Raw genomic sequence first — 18,192 nt, 5'->3', positions numbered from 1 at the left:
CAGTTATTTGAAAATTTCAATTATTTCAATTAATTTTCAATTATTACAGTGCAGCATAATAGATAAATAATAGATTTCTATAGTTTATGGAAGTAATGGATAAGACTTTAAATATCAATAGACAATATAATTTTACTATCTTTATTGAATTTAATTCTTTTGATAGGCTATTCCTTATATTATAGATTTATACTTGGCTTCAATAATAATAAAAAAGAAAGGCATTTATCTTTTTTTTTTGTTGTTGTTAATACATTCAATAAATATTTAAATGTACATGATTTCCAAGGCATTTTACTATTCATTAAGAGTGTTGTAAATGTGAATAATACACTCCCTTTTTTGAAGAAGCATGAAATTTTTATACTTGCCATTTTACTTTGGATTAGGTTCAAAAGTTACTTTTAAATTCTGATCTTTTCCTATTGGACAATTGAAAAATCTTAGTGAGACTTTAGTTTTAAATAAAATCCTATTTCAGTAATCTTTGGCAAACAGACATCTTATAAAATTGTTCAATATTAACCAAAATATTCTCAGGTTAAAAAAATTTAATTCTTAATGTCTGAATTCTAATCTTTCAATATAAGTTACTCTAATAATATTCAGTTTCTATAAAAGCTTTAAAATTGAGCCTACAAGATTAGCAATTTGAGTTGGAATGGTTTTCATTGGTAAGAAATTGATTTAAACATAAATTAATTTCTTTCAGCCCAGGAAAATAATTAAATTTTCAAAGCAAGATTAGGAAGAGATAAATTATCAATCTAATTTGAAATAAAATGCAATTCAGAAAGTTTCTACTTTGTAAATTTTTTGTCTTTTTGTTCATTTATTAAAGTTTGCTTTTAGGCTTTTAGTTCTCGTGATACATGATTATATTCCAAGAACTTTAAAAAAATATTTAGCAGTATGACCTAAGTGAATGTAAACAATTTACTAACAAACTTAGAAATCTTTTAAAATTTGCTAGTGATGTTATAAAATATATCTTTTAATTAATAAATTTTTAAATAGATCTTTTAATGAATTTAGATAAAATTCATTTATCTTGTATTTCACTGATCTAACTGACTTGTTTGGACCTAATTTCAAAAATTGCATTGTCACAGAGCAAAAGCATGAGGATGTTATTTGCATACTACTTAACTCTGTGGCCTCTGATAGTAATTGAATACCATTTACATGATAACAGATCACTTTGTAGTAATAGAGCCTTTTAATTCAGTTCTTTGTATGATGACTGTATATAAGGTTCATGTCACATTAAAAACTATCTTCAATAAAAGATGCCTGAAAATCATGTTAAAGTAATTAAGGATGTTTAAATATAAAAAGTATTGTCTAGATTTTTTTCTCCTTTAAATACTGTACTCTGTCTCTGCCTTTTAAGATTAAGTAGAATGAAGCTTTTTTTCCTAATCAATTAACTAAAGCAGTATAAAGTTCAGCAAATAAATGAAAGTTAACATCTGGTACTGTATTTAATGTAATATCTCATTCCATGTTTGTTTTTTAAAAAATGTAACTAATTTTCGTTAGTAGCTTGACAATAAAGGCTTAATTGCAATAGGTTCCCTTTTTAGTAATGGTTAAGTTTGTATCCTTGAGCATGTGGTTTTTGTCAGTTGTTTTGAACTATATTGCATGTATTTGGTCTGTAACTAGAGATCTGTGGCAGTATTTCATATTTATCCCAGTATCAACTAGTAAGGAGGAACCATTTGGAAGAGGCAGCAGAACTGGCTTCGTGTTGTATGTAGATTAATTGTCACTGGTTACATCCATGGAAAAATGAAATACATTAATTGTTTGGCTGCTTTAATATACTAGATTTAGATTTGATGCTGTCAGGAAGCTACTTTCACATAGGACTTAAAATGGTGTGTGTGTATATATGTATGTATGTATATATATATATATATATATATATGTTTTCTAAAAGGCTCTTTTGTAAAACTTTTAATTCAGTTATTAAAATTTTCTCCAATATTAAACTTGATAGTCAAAGGCTACTCTGGGATATTTAGATTAAAATTGCACCTATAATTTTTAGTTATCCAAATGCAAATGTACTTAGGATATGTTTGCATTTGTTCAACACCAAAAGATACTTAATTTTTGAAAATCAGAAATTGTACTGCTAGTTCTACTATGGATCAGTATTGTGAGAGACTGTTTATTTCATCTTGTGAAAATGAGTTGCTGCACAGGTGAGGTAGTATTTGGATCACTTTAAAAGTTCATGTCAGTGTTTTGTTTTGTTTTGTTTTCCTTTTTCCTATTTTCTTTTTAGCCTTTTTAATTTTATTTATTTATTTTTGCTTTTGTTTTTTGCAGGGGTGTTTTGGGATTTTCATGGCCTTGCTGTACATTTGGCTGGCCATATTTAGTCTGCGCACTAAATGTTAGTCTGCCCAGTTAAGTCTTACTTTTGTGCACTCAGTTCTTTTGGTTTGATTTCATGTTTTGTCCACCTAGATGTGTTTTTAGATTGAAAGATTTTTATTCCAATGGGCCGGATTTTAATCCGTATGCTAAATTTTAGTCTGCAGACTAAAAGTAATCCGCGGATTATTTATTTTTATTAAAAATATTTAATTCCCCCACTAGAAACTATCCAAAAGAATATTTACACTAGTCAAGGGAGTTCACAGCTACTGGTGAGTTATACCATCTTTTATTCTTATGCCTTATAACCGACACCATTACCTCTGTCACATTTTTTTTGCTCAGTTGTACTAGGTGTTGGTGTACATTACTGTGCTTGTCACCCATAACTGTGACTGTCCCTTAATATTACTGTTTATTGTATATCTTTTTGTTTAGCTTTTGGTGGGTGAATTGGGTAGAATTATAGTTGGAACTGTGTTGAATTGGTAGTGCTAAAAGGCTCAGGATTTTTTTTTTAGAAAGTTATTCCAAAAGGAAAGAATGTTCTTAAGTTTTTCTCTTAAGTAATGGGTGCAAGGGTATGAGGGGGAAAAGCCCACAATAGAAAAATTAAGTCCATACCCGCACTCCCAAGGTGATATGTCAATTTCATGAAGAGTCCTAAAGAGATGAAAAAAAAAAACGTCAGCAAAATAAACATCCATTAGAGGGGAAGTCAATCCAAAATGGAGAATAATCCGCGGTGGCCTGATCTGTTCTTAGCTCGCACAAATTTATAAATTATCTGGTTTGAAAGCTCAAATAATACAAACCAAATATTTTTATTTTCTTCTGAACACTAAATTAGAATTTTTTTATACTGTGTCCCTTGGACATATTTATGGAGAAAAACAAAATTTGAACATAGGGTCTTACACATTTAAAGTAGGCTAATCTGGCCCTCCCTTTTCCCCCATAACCCCCATGTCTGTGGACAATGAATCCAGGACAAGAGGACTACCAAATACTTTACTTTGGGACCTTGATTACCCCTTTACTTCTAGATTTAATTTTGATTTTAACTTTTTTTGGTTTTGTATTTTTTTAATAAATGCACTGGCATTGGAACATAATAAAATAAAATTAAGATGTTTCTTTACTATGCCTCACCATTGCGCAATCAATTTTTTTACATACACTGTGGCGAAATAATTTTCAAAACTTGGACTTGCTACTATGGAGACTGATGTTTAAAGTTTATAAATGTATAAACATTTTCTATGTCCCCCACACCATGGATTTCTTATAACATTGGATATATTTTTCCTTGCTGGACTATTCTCTTTTGGATTGACTCCCCCTGTTTGGATTATTTCACTGCATTATCATCTTTAGGACTCGTCAGGAACAGGACATTTCACCTCAGGAGTTCGGGTATGTATTTAAATTTTTTTTTCAAATTATTAGGGCTGGCCTATAAAAGGAATTTTGGGATAAAGGAATTTTGAAAGGCTAGAGATTCATGCTGCAAATAAATATTTCATTTTTGAAATAGAATACAAATTATATTTAGGCATCTGTGATTTCATTTTTTAAATCACTTTATAGAAAGGTTTTTGTTTAGGTATGTTATATCTTGTTTTCATCACTGATCTCAATATTCATTATGGTTCCAGACAGGCTTAACAATTAGAGGGTTTTATTTTTCTTTAAGTTTCCTTTATTTAAAAAAAAAAAAAAAAAAAAGTTGTTGGTTAGTTGTGGAAGTGGAGGTTAAATAGTTGAAGAAAATAAGGAATGGAGGAAGCAGCAGAGACAGAAACTCCTTTGGTAAAAGCCAAATTTCAGTAGTTCTGTCGGTCTCCTTTTCTTTAGACACAAAAGTAACAACCCAGAAGAGCAGTGTTCCTGTTTGGGCTGTAACTTGGAAGTCACTTGCTACTACACCCAGTATTGTGGTCAGAAATCTGAACTCTGGAGGCATTGGGTTTGACCCAACACAAATGACCCCCACATAATCTTCAGGTTAAAGTTTATCCACAGAGTGCCAACCAAAGCTTTTCTCATCATGGGTCACTCAAAGGGTTTAAAGTAACAGTGGATAACTTTGTAATTGTAGGTTAAGTTTGTCTTAACATTTGTTATCAGAATAGATACTATTCTTTGTTGTTTTAACTCTTTGACTCCATGAGTCAGGATTCCATGACAAAATGGGCTAATATACAATGCCTTAGTACCAACATGGATGGGTACTTATAGCCAACAAGGCACCAAAGAGGTTTTGGTTGGGGTTTTTATTTTTAAGAGAGAAATTTACAATACTGATTTATTGTTGGTTTTGACAGATAATCTTCGTTGATGTTAACATGAAATTTCTCCATTTAAAATGTACTTACTGCCCAGCTACCCTGCACTTGAATGTTAGCAGGAGGTATTTATTCCTATTTTTGGTGATGCTGAGTGGCTTATGTGCTCCCATATTGGTGCAAAAGCATTTTGGATTAGCTCATGTTTATTGAAAAATGCTGGCAACATAATTCCATATACTGTCAAGTAAATGGAAATTGTCCTCAGGGAGGAGCATCAAAGACAACTGTTCAACTTTGTCTTTCATGTGATATTGGGGGGAAATTAGGTGATAAATAAGGGTGGGAAACCTCTAAGCAGTGACTTATTTCAGCAGTTGTTGGGGACAAGTACTAAGAGGTGAATTTTCTGATCACAGCTTTGGTTCCTACAGAACTTTTGCTCTATATGTCCTTCCTGTGGCCATCCCATAGAAAATAGTATTAGCTTTGAGAATTATCATTGAAAAGCTGTGGAAGTACTCAATCTGTTCCTGAAAGGTTTTTTGTTGTTGTTGTTATTGTTGTTGTTGTTGTTGTTGTTTGTTTGTTTGTTTTTTGTTTTTTTAGGTTATAACTTTATAACTCCTGTTTCCTATTTGGATTCAACTAAGCCAAAAAAGTCAGGATTTGTTATTATTATTAGGGACCTGAGAGGTAGGCATGGTTCAGAAATGGGTATTAGAGAAAAAGACTTCAGCTCAGAACATGAAATAAATGCTGAGATTGTTATTCTGAGATACCATGGAACAGGTAGCACCAAGCTCTATATATCTCAAAGAAAAACCTGACTTTTCTTATGAAAAGGATTTTTGTGTATAACTATTAAATTAACTAACACTCTTGAGATTCTAAAATGAACTTATTAAACCTACGGGATTCCATTATAAGTATTAACCACGACAAATTTCATTATGTCCTGCATAGGTTGACAAAACACTTACAAACATTATTCTCACTTGATCTTGTATTAGGTACTATTGTTATCCCTATTTTACAAATAAAGAAACTAAGATAGAGAGCCCTTAAGTGACTTGTTCAGAGTCATAGTTATTAAGTGTCTGAAGCAAGATTCAAACTTGGGTCAAGTGACTCCAGGTCTAACACTCTATTCCTAACACCATACTGCCTTGGATTATAAAACTTTTTTAGAATTTCACGAATAAACAAACTTTTATTTCAAATATTATTTAGATATTTGAAAATAAAAGCAGAAAAGTTGTTTTCCAAATGTGTATAAAGGACTGTTCCAAACCATTCCTTGAAATTCTTAGTACTCTAATAACTTTTCTGATGTCCATATCCAGTGAATTGCAGTAGGATATCAAAAACCTATGTAGCATCCCTTGGCTTCCTCCTACCTTGTCTCTTTCCGTAAGTGCTCTTTCCTTCTGTGTTCTTCTCCTGTGAGTGTCTGTCTCCATCTTCCTGACTTCTTTTTCTCTGTCTCTCTATTTCCTTCTCTCCATTCCTTTCTCTTTCTTTTCCTTTTTCCCTACCTCTTATTTATTCTGCATCCCTTCCTTACTCCTTCCTTGCCTCCTGCCCCTTCCATTCTGTGACTGTCATTGTTAGTTGCTATATTTTTTGGTCTGTCTTTCTTCATTAAGTCTAGTTTTATGCCCTATCTGTTCATCAGTTCCTTCCTTCCTGATTTCCATTCCGTTTTCCCCCCTTGTGTGCCCCTCTACTTTTCCTTCTCTCCTTAATTGGTAAAGATAAATAATTGAAGCACTCTTAGGTGCTTTTGGAATTAAAAGGGTGGCCTTTGGATCACTTTTTTTTTAAATGTCAGTGACCCTAAATAGGAAGTGAAAAAGTCTCCCCACTCTGTTCAAAAAAGAATGATCTGTGTAAATGACCACGGGTGACAACTGTTTAAGAAAATAATACAGTTTTTTTCAAAATCTAGGTATCTAAAAATTTCTCCAGATAACTTATAATTTATTTTTTTTTAGATAGGAAAGACTTAATCGTTAACATTTTGCAGGCTTGGGTTAAACAACTTTCTGTTTTCTCTAAGATGTTGACTGCCAAACTTGAACAGTGCTGTCCATATCAACGGTTATTCTGCTCAAAATCATCCAAAAGAAGCATCCTTCTGCCACTGTCACAAAAAGTCAAGAATTTTTAATTTTCATCATCTTGAATTTTTCTTCATTTTCCCTCTATCTCTAACTTCAACTTTTATCCCATCTACATATACATCATTTCTGTATGCATGATTGATTGCTCTACTGTGTCATCAGCATTTTTAGACATTTTTGCCTTCTTTCCCAGTGGTTTCTCTGAGTTTCCTCATATAGTCTTTCACACTGACAGTTCATCTTCTCCAGTGTGGTGAACTATGTGCAGTTAACCCTTTAAATTTTAGAAGACTCCCTATCCAAATGCAATTTTGTTTGTGTAACTAGTGGGAGTTCTTAACTTATTACTCAGAGGGTTAATTGCCTGGTAGTTACAATGAAAAACAAATCAGTCTATCTTTTTTTGTCATGTAGGTCTTCCGACCCCGAACTCCACCTGAGGCAATTGCATTATGTAGCCGTCTGCTGGAATATACCCCTACTGCCCGATTGACACCCCTGGAAGCTTGTGCACATTCATTTTTTGATGAATTACGGGACCCAAATGTCAAATTACCAAATGGGCGAGATACACCTGCACTCTTCAATTTCACCACTCAAGGTAATTTTATAAACTAAGGCTTTTTCTCTTTCCAAGATATTACATACTCTAAATTTAAGAAATTCTACTCCATTTAGCAAAAACTAGAAAGATAAAAATTTGAATCTTAAATACTTAAGCAAGAAGAAGGTATTCTTTTGAGTCCTCTATCAATTAAACTAACAGAAAGATAGAACTTCAAAGCTAGAGGCAATCTTAGAGAACATCTGATTTTATAGATAAAGAAACTGAGGGTCAAAGAGAAAACTTGATTTGTTTGGGGTCTTTCAAAGGAGTTGTCTAATTTTGATAAGTGTCAGTATAATATTCCGTTTGTCATCTGGAAATATAATAGTAACTGATACTTTTGGTAAATAGGAACTTGCCAAAATTTTTAGCAGATATTGAATAGTCTACTTGGACTACAGTTATAGAAGTGCAATTTAATTGAGTAAAGTCCATGATTCACAGAAGTATTAGCACATAATTTTTCCATAAGTAGTTACCTGAAACTGAGTCAAATAATACTTTCCAAAAGACAGAGTCTTTTTCTTATTTTTAGTTAAAATAATGACTGTAGGTTAGCCTCAAGAGTCAAATTTATAAATGGGTATTTACTATGTAGATTTTCTTTTTTCTGATCACCTAATATGTAAGAGTACCTTTAATACCTTTAAGTCTGTTCCCAGTATTGGAGTTATGTGAAAGGAACCTAATATGTACCTGAGTATTCTCTTAAAGATTGTTTCCAATTCCTTCAGATTCCCTTTATCTTCTCAAAGATTCCTAGAACCATATAATCTCCATTACCTATATGATATTATTTCTTTTCAATTTTGTCCTGAATTTGAAAATGTCTTACATTGAATAAATATATGTAAATATCAAAAAAATGAAATAGAAAAAGAGATCAAAGAATGTACTCATTATATTGTGAAGAAGAGTCTTAGAGACATAATTAGTGCAAGGTACACCAACCACACCCTAGGAGCAAGTTGAGTATTTCTGAGTATTTCGGTCATATCAATTCTTTCAGATCACCAGGGAGCATTAATTCTTTGTAATAAGTCACTTCAGTAAGTTAATAATGCAGTTTACCAGTTATTCAGCTTCCTCCAAAAATATAACTCATATATGAAAAGAAAACCTTAGGAAAATATATGAAGTTTTATATTTAATTCAGAAAATTATCTGGGCAAGAACAAGGTGTGGAAGACTTTGCTTGATAGCAATTTCATGTGAAAAAGATGTGTTATATTCATTTAATGTTGGTAGTATGAAAGCTGCTAAAGTAAAGCTCAAATGTAATATATTATTAAAGTGCATTAAGTGTAGTCTCCAAGGGGGATAATCTTAATTTTTTTTTACACTGGTAAGACCACATCTGGAGTGTTATCTTCAGTTCCAGGTGCCACATTTTAAGGGAGCTATTGACATCCAGTGAAAGGCAACTAGGATGGTGAGTGGTCTGAAACAATGTTCTCTGTAATAAATGTTTGAAGAACTAGACTTGAATAAACTAGAAGAATTTGGAAGGGGCATGATAGTCATATTCAAAGATATATTCAGGTAAAAGAGAAATTTGAGTTATTTTCTGTTCTTCCAGAAGGGCAAACTAGGACCAAGGAGTAGAAGCTAGAGGAATGTAGATTTCAGAAAGAATTTTATAGCAATTGTAGCTGTCTAAAAAGGAATGAATTGCCTTGCATCATAATAATTTGGGTTAGAGGTTAGTTTTAATAGATTTTATACTCTTTTTTTTTCAACAATTAAATATTACATAAGTTATTTCAGCAAATCTTATATAATGTAGCTCTAGACACAAAAATAAACTTCTTTTAACCCAAGGTATATACCACCATTTTTGCATTTTTGAATCTTTAATTTATTTTGAAAGTACTCTTTTTTTTAAAAATCTGGATTTCTGTTCTGGGTAAAATGCAAATATTGCTATATCTGTCCCTTTGAACAATAGGACATGTAAATTAAAGTAATAAAAACTTTTAATAAAGATAGCAGATATATACATGATAGTACATATTTCTTAAATATTTCACTATCAGTAAATAGCATAATGTTTACATACTTTTAAGTAAAATGTGCACTAGAAAGTCAAAATTAAATAAAATCATGGATTTTACTCAATTAGAAAATGCTACTCTTCCAAAATACACTAATGAAAACTCAATTTCCATATTTTAAAAATGGAGGACAAGTGTTCATATTATGAAATAATAAAAATCTTCAGTCTAATATCTAAAAAAAAGATGTTTTAAATTGGTTGGCTCTCAAGAGATTGAGGAGAGGAATTTTTAAATAAAGATGATCTTGAAAATATTTTTATTTAAAGAACATATAAAGTATTGAAAGTATATGAAGATTAATTTGAAATGGCTTTACTGATCCACTTCTTTCTGCCATAAAGCAAAATATCAGTATTATGAATTCACATTTGAGTCTTGAACTAAGTGGATATAGTCACCAGATTATTTGCTTTTGTTATTTTGGTACCTTAAATAGACAAATAAGGAGTTGATTGCCTAATTAGCTAATAACATGACCCTGAGTAAAGAAAAATGTGATTTGGAAAAGTTAACATCAAGTGCAAATTTCCATGTACCGGGCAGTCTCAGGGCCAAAGCTTGACTTCATACCAATGTCCTTACAAATTATTTCATTCATGTAATGCCCTCTGAGTGCTATCCAATCATTAGAGAAGTGACTCATTTTTAAGTAATCACATGAATCCAGTGCAGCTCTGGCTTAAGAGACAAACAATTTGAAAGGATGCAGAACAATAATAACTGCTCCCGTGAGTCAGACACAAAGCTGGACAGCCATAAGAGACATGTTTAGATTACCCAATACTGGACTGGGGTAGGGAGAGAAGATGGGGAAAGGAACAATTGTAACTGATACACAAAGATACCAACACTTATCAGAGAAGTATTTTTGTATAGGAGTACTTTTTGGAAGATGATGAGGTAAGATAAGGTTCTCTATACAGAAATTTGTTTTATAATCCACTTTTTGGGTGCTCATATTTTCTCTCTAACAAGGACTGTTTAAAGCTCTTTGAATATGTAGGTTTATGTATGATCTGTATACATTTAACATTTTTGCTGTGTTTTATGTACCCTATGTCTAGGCTGTGTATGTACCTATCAGTAGTCATGAATAAATGGGCGTAGATAGGTTTGTTTGTAGGTAGATGACTAAATATGCTTCCAGTTTTTAATGGTTTGCCGAAGTTATCTTGGTATGAGAATAGTCATATGTTTAAAGCACTTCTAAAGCATATTAGTGAATGACCTTATCATTTTCTATAACTAAATTTGTCTTGAATCTTAACTGTCTGCAAAGATCATTTTAATTCAATCACGTCACATTTTTTCTGTTTCAAAAACATTTGATTTCCTATCTTTATAAAATAATCTTATGTGTAATGGAACCTCAGTTTTGAAAGCCCACAATGTGAGCATTTTGTCATTATGCAGATAATCTTTTTTTTTTTTTTTTTTTTAATAACTTTTTATTGCCAGAACCCAGGCTAGGGTAATTTTTTACAACATTATCCCTTGCACTCACTTCTGTTCCGATTTTTCCCCTCCCTCTCTCCACCCTCTCCCCCAGATGGCAAGCAGTCCTATACATGTTAAAGAGGTTACAGTATATCTTAGATACAATATATGTGTGCAGAACCGAGCAATTCTTTTGTTGCTCAGGGAGAATTGTATTCAGAAGGTATAAATAACCTGGGAGGAAAAACAAAAATGCAAGCAGTTTGCATTCATTTCCTAGTGTTCTTTCTTTGGGTGTAGCTGCTTCTGTCCATCATTGATCAGTTGAAACTGAGTTAGATCTTTTCTTTGTTGAAGAAATCCTCTTCCTCCAGAATACATCCTCATACAGTATCATTGTTGAGGTATATAATGATCTCCTAGTTCTGCTCATTTCACTCAGCGTCAGTTTATGTAAGTCTCACCAATCTTCTCTGTATTCATCTATGTAGATACAGTCTTAAAACAAACACTAGATAGTAACATTTAAATAATGAGACTTAGGTATAACTGCAAGGATGATTTATTCAGCAAATATTGAATGTCTATCCATATTCCTTGAATTTTTTTTTAAGTTGTTAAATTAATGACTTCTGCTTACAGGTACACTAAATTTTAAAGATTGAGCATGCATGAATAGAGTTTAGTTTTGTAATTCATCCAGATGAAAGTTTTTAAACATACTCTTAGCAGTTATATTAAACCATGTAAAACAAATTATTTTCTAAAACTTTACATTAGAATAAAACTAGAACACTAGCATTTTTTCCAAATTAAAATAGATAATTCTGTCCAATCTCCTGCTTTGTATAACAACACAGTTCAAAGCACATTGATAATATGATAACTTGGGACTATAATAGTCATCAGTCTGGTATAACATTATCCCAAATAGCCAATTATGACTATTATGTTCCAGGAAGAAGGATGAAAAGCTGGCTTCTTTCATATCTTTCTTAAGCTCATACTGAGCCTAGTTGATAATTGAAGAAGCAATGAAAAAAGAGATACTTAAGAATTTCCAAGCCCAGGCTCTTCGTATTTTCTATTAGAAAGCCTGTAGGAGGCTCATTTTCATAGGGTAAAGAGATTTTTTTCTAAGGAATTTTGATTGAGCACTCACAATTTGATGCAAAAGCATTTCTATGTGTTAGGCACTGGTGCTAGGGATACAAATTCAATTCAGTAAATATGTATTAAGCACCAACTACATGCCAGAAACAAAATAACAATAATAGCTAACAGTTTCTTATCCGTGATTGAAAAGCTACAAGCTAATGAAGTGGGCTTGGAAAAAACATTTCACATTTTCATAAATAAATAATTATAATTTTCTAAGTGAAAGAACACAAAATGGGCAAATCAGGAAAAGTTTCCAGAAAGTAGTGTATCTAATCTAAGCCTTCAAAGAGAATTAAGAATTCTGAGAAAGAGTTGAGAAAGCAAGTGCATTCCAATCCCAAGGAATAGCTTATACCTAAATACAGAGAAGAGTTGAAAAAAGTATATCAAGTCCAGTGAACAGTTTAGACAGTTGTTTCTGAGAATTTGACAGTGATTTGAAGAATAAAAACAATATGACAAATGATGTCATTGAAGAGATGGCGGGATCAGGTAAAGGAGATTTTTGGTTTTTAAAGCTTGAAGGAAACCTGTACATATATGTAGGCATTAAAAATATTGATAATAGAGACATGATGAGAAGGAGAGAATAGAAGAAGCAGAGTTTAAGAAGAAATGAGATAAGTTTTTACTGTTTCTGTTAAGAAATAAATAAGATAATAGCCTCTTTTCTAAAAGAGCTTATAGTCTCATGGGAGAAAAAAATCGGCTCTGTGTTAAGTACCATATTAAGTGGTAGGAGGAAAATTCTGTGACAAGCAATGGAAAACACATTTCTTGCTGAGAAGATTGAATAAAACTTCATTGTATGAGACATTTGAGGGAAAAGTACCTAGGAACAAAGCATGATAAAAAGGAAAGTCTCAGAGGCAAGAAAAGGCAATATTTTGGGGAAGTTTGGGGAAGAACAAGTAGTCCATTCTGACTTTGGGGATTTTAAAGCATAAATTACATGTAGGAAAATAGTAGATGATTAAAGTGAAAAGGTAGATTAGGAGCAGATTTTACAGGCCCTTGAAAGTAAATAGATTGTGGCACTAAGGGGTTGTGTCCATGTACTATATGGAAGAATCAGCATTGTGGGATTTCTGCTTTCATATTGTCTTGTGAGAAAGCTCACAGATATTAAATAATTGTTCATAGTTAATTCTAGAATTATCTGATAAATTGCAGGCAAATAAATTACTACTAATGTTAGATAGCATATAATCCAGAAGACACTCCAGTGAAATGAGATAAATGGCATTTGTTTTGAAAAAACTAAAGACTATTGACTAAGAACTTCACAAATGAATATTGCAGAAAGAGCTTGCTTTCCAGATGGCCAGCGTGATTTTTATCCATAAAAAAGTTTTCAGAGAAAGACCTGGAAACCATAAACCCATGAATTTTATTTACACTCCATGTAACTGGAAGAGTAGAAATGCTGAACTCTCAAACAAAAACAATTTGTAACAACAAAAAAAAGGCAATATTTTTGTAAGAAATCATACCAGCCTATCTAATCTTCCAGAGCTTCCTTTGAGAGGAATATATAACTACTGGCAGAGGGAAACCAATAGATATAATATATTTAACATTAAAAAGATTTCATAAACTAAAACTGTTCTCTAAACAAATCTGCATGATTTTATGGGCTCTTTCCTATTTCTCCAAGACAAAGGAATTGACTTAGAAGTAGGAAACAAATGGTAGGATTCTTGATTATTCTTAAATCATTTTGTTACATTCTCAATAGACTATCTGGATTTTTATGATATCTGGGAAAACTCTTCTGGAATTAAAGTTGATAATATAATGTACTAAGTAGTAAAATGCAAATGGGTGGACATGAATAGCAGAAAGAAAGAAAATGTATAAGTAGACTGAAATAAAAAAATTTTCATATAAACAGTAAAGTACTTTAAGGAAAAGTAATTCAGATTTATTTTAAATTAATATGAGGTTACAGTGCAAGAAAAGAACATATGAGAAGTCATAGATAATTTCCTGAAAACTTATTGTACCACTCTAATCAGTGATACCAGCCAAAAACCTGCCTTATAAGGAAATGTATTGGTTAAGAGAACTAAGAAAATGTTTCTCAGCTCTAGAAATACAATGTGAACTGTGTAAACATGTTAACAGAATTGTAAAAGAAAATAAATAATAGACCTGTTTTCTGATAATGTTGATAGAATAGAACTATAGAGGATTAAGAGGATGAAAGAAAGCCTTAGGGTGATTTATTGGACAAAGTACTAAACTTGAGAGTTAGGAAATAGGCTTTCCTATTCTTAATAATGTCATTAACTACTAATGCTATATTGACCTTGAGCTTTTTCTCAACTCTTAGTTCCACATCTTTAAAAATAAAGGGCAAAGTTAGATGGCCAGTAGGTTCCCTTCTGGATCTAAAATTCTGTGGTCAGGAGTTTGCTACAGAACATTGGACTTGCTGTCAAAAGTTCCAGTCCTAAATTCATCTATTTCCAGCTATGATATCTTGGACGTATTGCTTAACTTCTCTGAACCTGATTTTCCTTATCTGTAAATTTAGAAATAGTAATATTTGTACTTTTTCACAAAGGTTAGTTGTAGGATCAAATAAGCTAATAATCAGACATCTAGTAATTGAAAAGTGTTATATAAATATAAGGTTATTATGTTACAGAATAAACAAAATTAGGCCTTCAGGCTTGAATAAGAAGATCTGAAGTGAGATCTGGTTGAAGCCAAGATAATTGTAATATAGAGCTAAACCAAGACTTGTTCCCCAATTTTTGATACATTACAACTAATTCCCCATAGCATGAAAGAGCAAAATTTACAGAATTTTACAAAACAAAGTTTTAACAAAAAATCATCAAGTATTGTCAAGATGAGCAAATTTTCCAGATAATTAGCCTTCCCATACCCAACAAGACTTTTTGTATAATTTTAATTGGGATGGAAATCTTATAATTAAATTTTTTCTTGATAAATTAGTGTATTCATTTAATTGTTATTATTATTTTTTAAACCAGTAGTTGTCTCTGTTTACTTTTAAAGCATGTAAAAGCAAACCATAGTACATTGATTGAAAAGAGTGCTAAATTTAGAATCAGGATCTCAATTCAAATCTAGCTATTTGCTTACAACTTCTGTGACCTTGTGTATATATGTCCTTCAATTACTTGGACTTTAGTCTCCTCTTCTGTAAAATGAGTGAATTGAACAAAGTGGTTCTTCCAAATTTGTGAACCAAAGAACATCATGCACGTGGTGAATAATTCATGACATCTAAGCCAAATTCCCCCTGCCCAAATTTGTACATAAGCTAGAATGTTACTGGAGTAACTTAAGAGCAAGAATTTAACCCACCCTAAAAATTCTGATTAGCATTAGAAATTAAGAAAAGTTATGTCTAATTAGAGAAAAATAGCATAAGAAAGTATAACATGCTTTATAATTAAGTGGCCAAACCTATTTATTAAGGATAGAAAAGTTTATCCACATCTACAAATAACCGCATTTCTAAAAACTTTATAAACATATAAAGGGTTTCATAAAATTTTTGATGGATAAAGAAAGAACCACATAATTTGGCTTCCCTAATGATCTCATTCAGGAAAGTGATTAAGCCATCTAGTTCTAGATCTTCAAAAACTTTAAAACTATTAACATGAAGATTATTAGCATTCTTCTCTGGCCAGTCTTTATTGAATAATCCTTAATTATACCATTTTAAAAGCTCAAGTATCTATTGACCTTATGTTGTATTTAGAATAAGCCAATTTTTGACAAAAGGAGGGGGGAAATATGTTTCTTCCCCATATCTCACATCTTACTTTGTGGAATTCTCAACCAGAATTCTAGCTCTCTTAACAGTTTTAAAACACCACAGTTTTCACAGACAAATATATTCATACTTGAAGGTGGGATCCAGGAATTTATAAGCTGGTTTTATACATACATAAAACCAGGTATGTTTTTTTTCTGTTTCTAATGGGCATGACCTTGTTGGGGGGTTTTGTTCTTGGTTTTGTTTTGTTTTTTTAATATTAGAATCTTTAATAGAATTTTTGTTCAAGAATAGGAAGATTTTAGCAGTTCAAAAGCAGAGCTTTTACCAAGCATTTTTCTTTTATTTTGCTGTATATTACAATGTAATTTGTCTGCTAAGTTTATTTAGGAATCTAGTTTATTCAGCAGTTTTCCAGAAGAACATGTTCCATTTGTTTTTAACAGAAACAAGATAGCAGTGGAGTTGTTCACAAGAGTTTAATTTGCTATTTAATTTAAGCATTGATTTGTCTTTTAAAAGTTACTTTTGCTTTTGTTTTATTACACATTAAAGTTTAATATAATTATATATAAAAATAGTTCAGTCTGTAATAAGGATAAGAGATCTATAGACAGAAAACTATGAAGAGAATGAAGAGGACAACATAGAATTAGTGATTATAAAGATAACCAAGGGACTAAATTTAAGATGATTAACCATAATCTTCCCAACAAATTGGTTTTTGGAATAATTCACATTTCTGTGGTACTTTAAGGTTTACAGAATACTTTACTAACATCAGACAGCCTGTGAGTTTAAAGACTGCAAGTTTTAGCACTTCAATTTTATAGATTAGGAAATTGATGCTAAAAAGAGTGAAGAGCTTGTCTAGGATCATACAACTGGTAAATATAGGAGTCAGGATTATGAAAGCTATGTCCTTCCTGATTCTGTATTCATTGATGTCCAGTACATTATGCTAAACTCCTTTATAATACTGTTGTTGAAAAGTGAGACAGTCTGTTTATGTTAGTGGAACAAATTTAATGTATGATATAATGAATTTTTGCCTATATTATAGAAGCTTTTATCTCAGTGACTGTAATGTCCATAATAAAGTATTAGACAGGAACCATCATTGATGATTCCACATGTGCTGGTGCTTACCCATCCAGAGCCAGAAGATAGTCAAAGCTACAAAGATTCAATAAACATCTGACACGGTCCTGGTGGGAAGATTTTTAGTTGACCAGAAACTGAATGACCTTTGGGGGTAGGGAGAACCAATACTAGAAGGAAAATTGTAACTTGGAACAAAATATAAAGAAGTAGCTAACATTAAAAAGGGGGCAAGCTAATTTAAGAACCAAAATAGCACTCTGTTTTCTTTTATCTGTGTTATCCTTAAATTTTTCCTGTGGCTGGATTGGTAACACTTATGATTGAAAATTTTAGATTGTTACTCAATATTCAGATGACCTTATAAATGTGTTATTCATGATCATAGAAAACTTTGATTTAAAAATGTTTCTCTCTTTACTGAAATCCAATGAAGCATTATTTTTTAAATGCACAAAGGTCTTGTCTTTGGACAGAAGTCTTGATGCAGTTTTCTACCACTGAGACACTATCTACTCGTGTATTTGAAAGGGACATTGCTGTTTGCTTAAGTGTCCTTTCTAGGAAAACAAGAAGGAAGAATGTCTCTCTCTCTGCCTAAGGGAGTAGAAGTTTAATTTTAAGTGAATTTCTTAGTGTAAAAAGTTGTCATAGGATCATAGATTTAGAGCTAGAGAAGATCTCAAGAGTCCATTCAGTCCAATCCTTTTTATCATACACATAAAGCAACTAAAGTACAGAAAAGTTAAATGATTTAAACAGTGTCATATAGCTAGTAAATGTCTGAGGTAGTATTTGAACCCAGATCTCCCTGACCCCTGTCCAGTGCCCACCCTATCCATATCATTATGTTTCTACCTTCATTATCCTATTTTTTTTCCTAGAATACCAATTACCAATGATTCTCTTTCCTCTACTAAAAGTAAAATGGCTTTAAATAGATTGTAAAATGTAAAAAGGCATTGGATCTTTCCTAAGTCTATTTCCATTTTTCTCAGGGATAACATGAGCTGATGTGAAATCATGTTACTAGGAAACAGTTTATCTAAATTCAGAGAGTACACTGTTTCCCAAACTTTCAAGTCCATAATGCCAGCTTTAAACTTGCCAGGGATATTTGTTCATGTCAGAAATTTTTCCTCTTTCTTCCCCTATAGCCATCAGTTTCTCACCCTCCAATCTTATTTTATTAAATTTCATTAAAATTTATTAAAATTTTATTGTTTATGAAAGGGTACTCTACAGATCGACAAGCGGGTGC

The 18,192-nt window shown here is 31.8% G+C and overlaps 1 protein-coding gene across 4 annotated transcripts in view; it reads left to right on the top strand.

Annotated features, from left to right (window-relative positions):
- The window catches only part of GSK3B (glycogen synthase kinase 3 beta), a 237,367-nt gene that overhangs the window by 184,624 nt on the left and 34,551 nt on the right, over nt 1-18,192 (top strand). For 2 of the 4 annotated variants that reach the window (XM_031959702.1, XM_031959701.1), the window contains exons 9-10: nt 3,769-3,807; nt 7,220-7,406. In XM_031959702.1, the coding sequence (XP_031815562.1) occupies nt 3,769-3,807; nt 7,220-7,406 (226 nt within the window). The remainder of the gene's footprint in view (nt 1-3,768; nt 3,808-7,219; nt 7,407-18,192) is intronic. The other 2 variants (XM_031959704.1, XM_031959703.1) reach the window with 1 other exon arrangement.

This window comes from Sarcophilus harrisii, chromosome 3, assembly GCF_902635505.1.
Source record: "Sarcophilus harrisii chromosome 3, mSarHar1.11, whole genome shotgun sequence".
Lineage (NCBI taxonomy): Eukaryota > Metazoa > Chordata > Mammalia > Dasyuromorphia > Dasyuridae > Sarcophilus > Sarcophilus harrisii.
The sequence above is the reverse complement of the archived record's forward strand: the minus strand, read 5'-3'. Positions and strand labels throughout refer to the sequence as shown.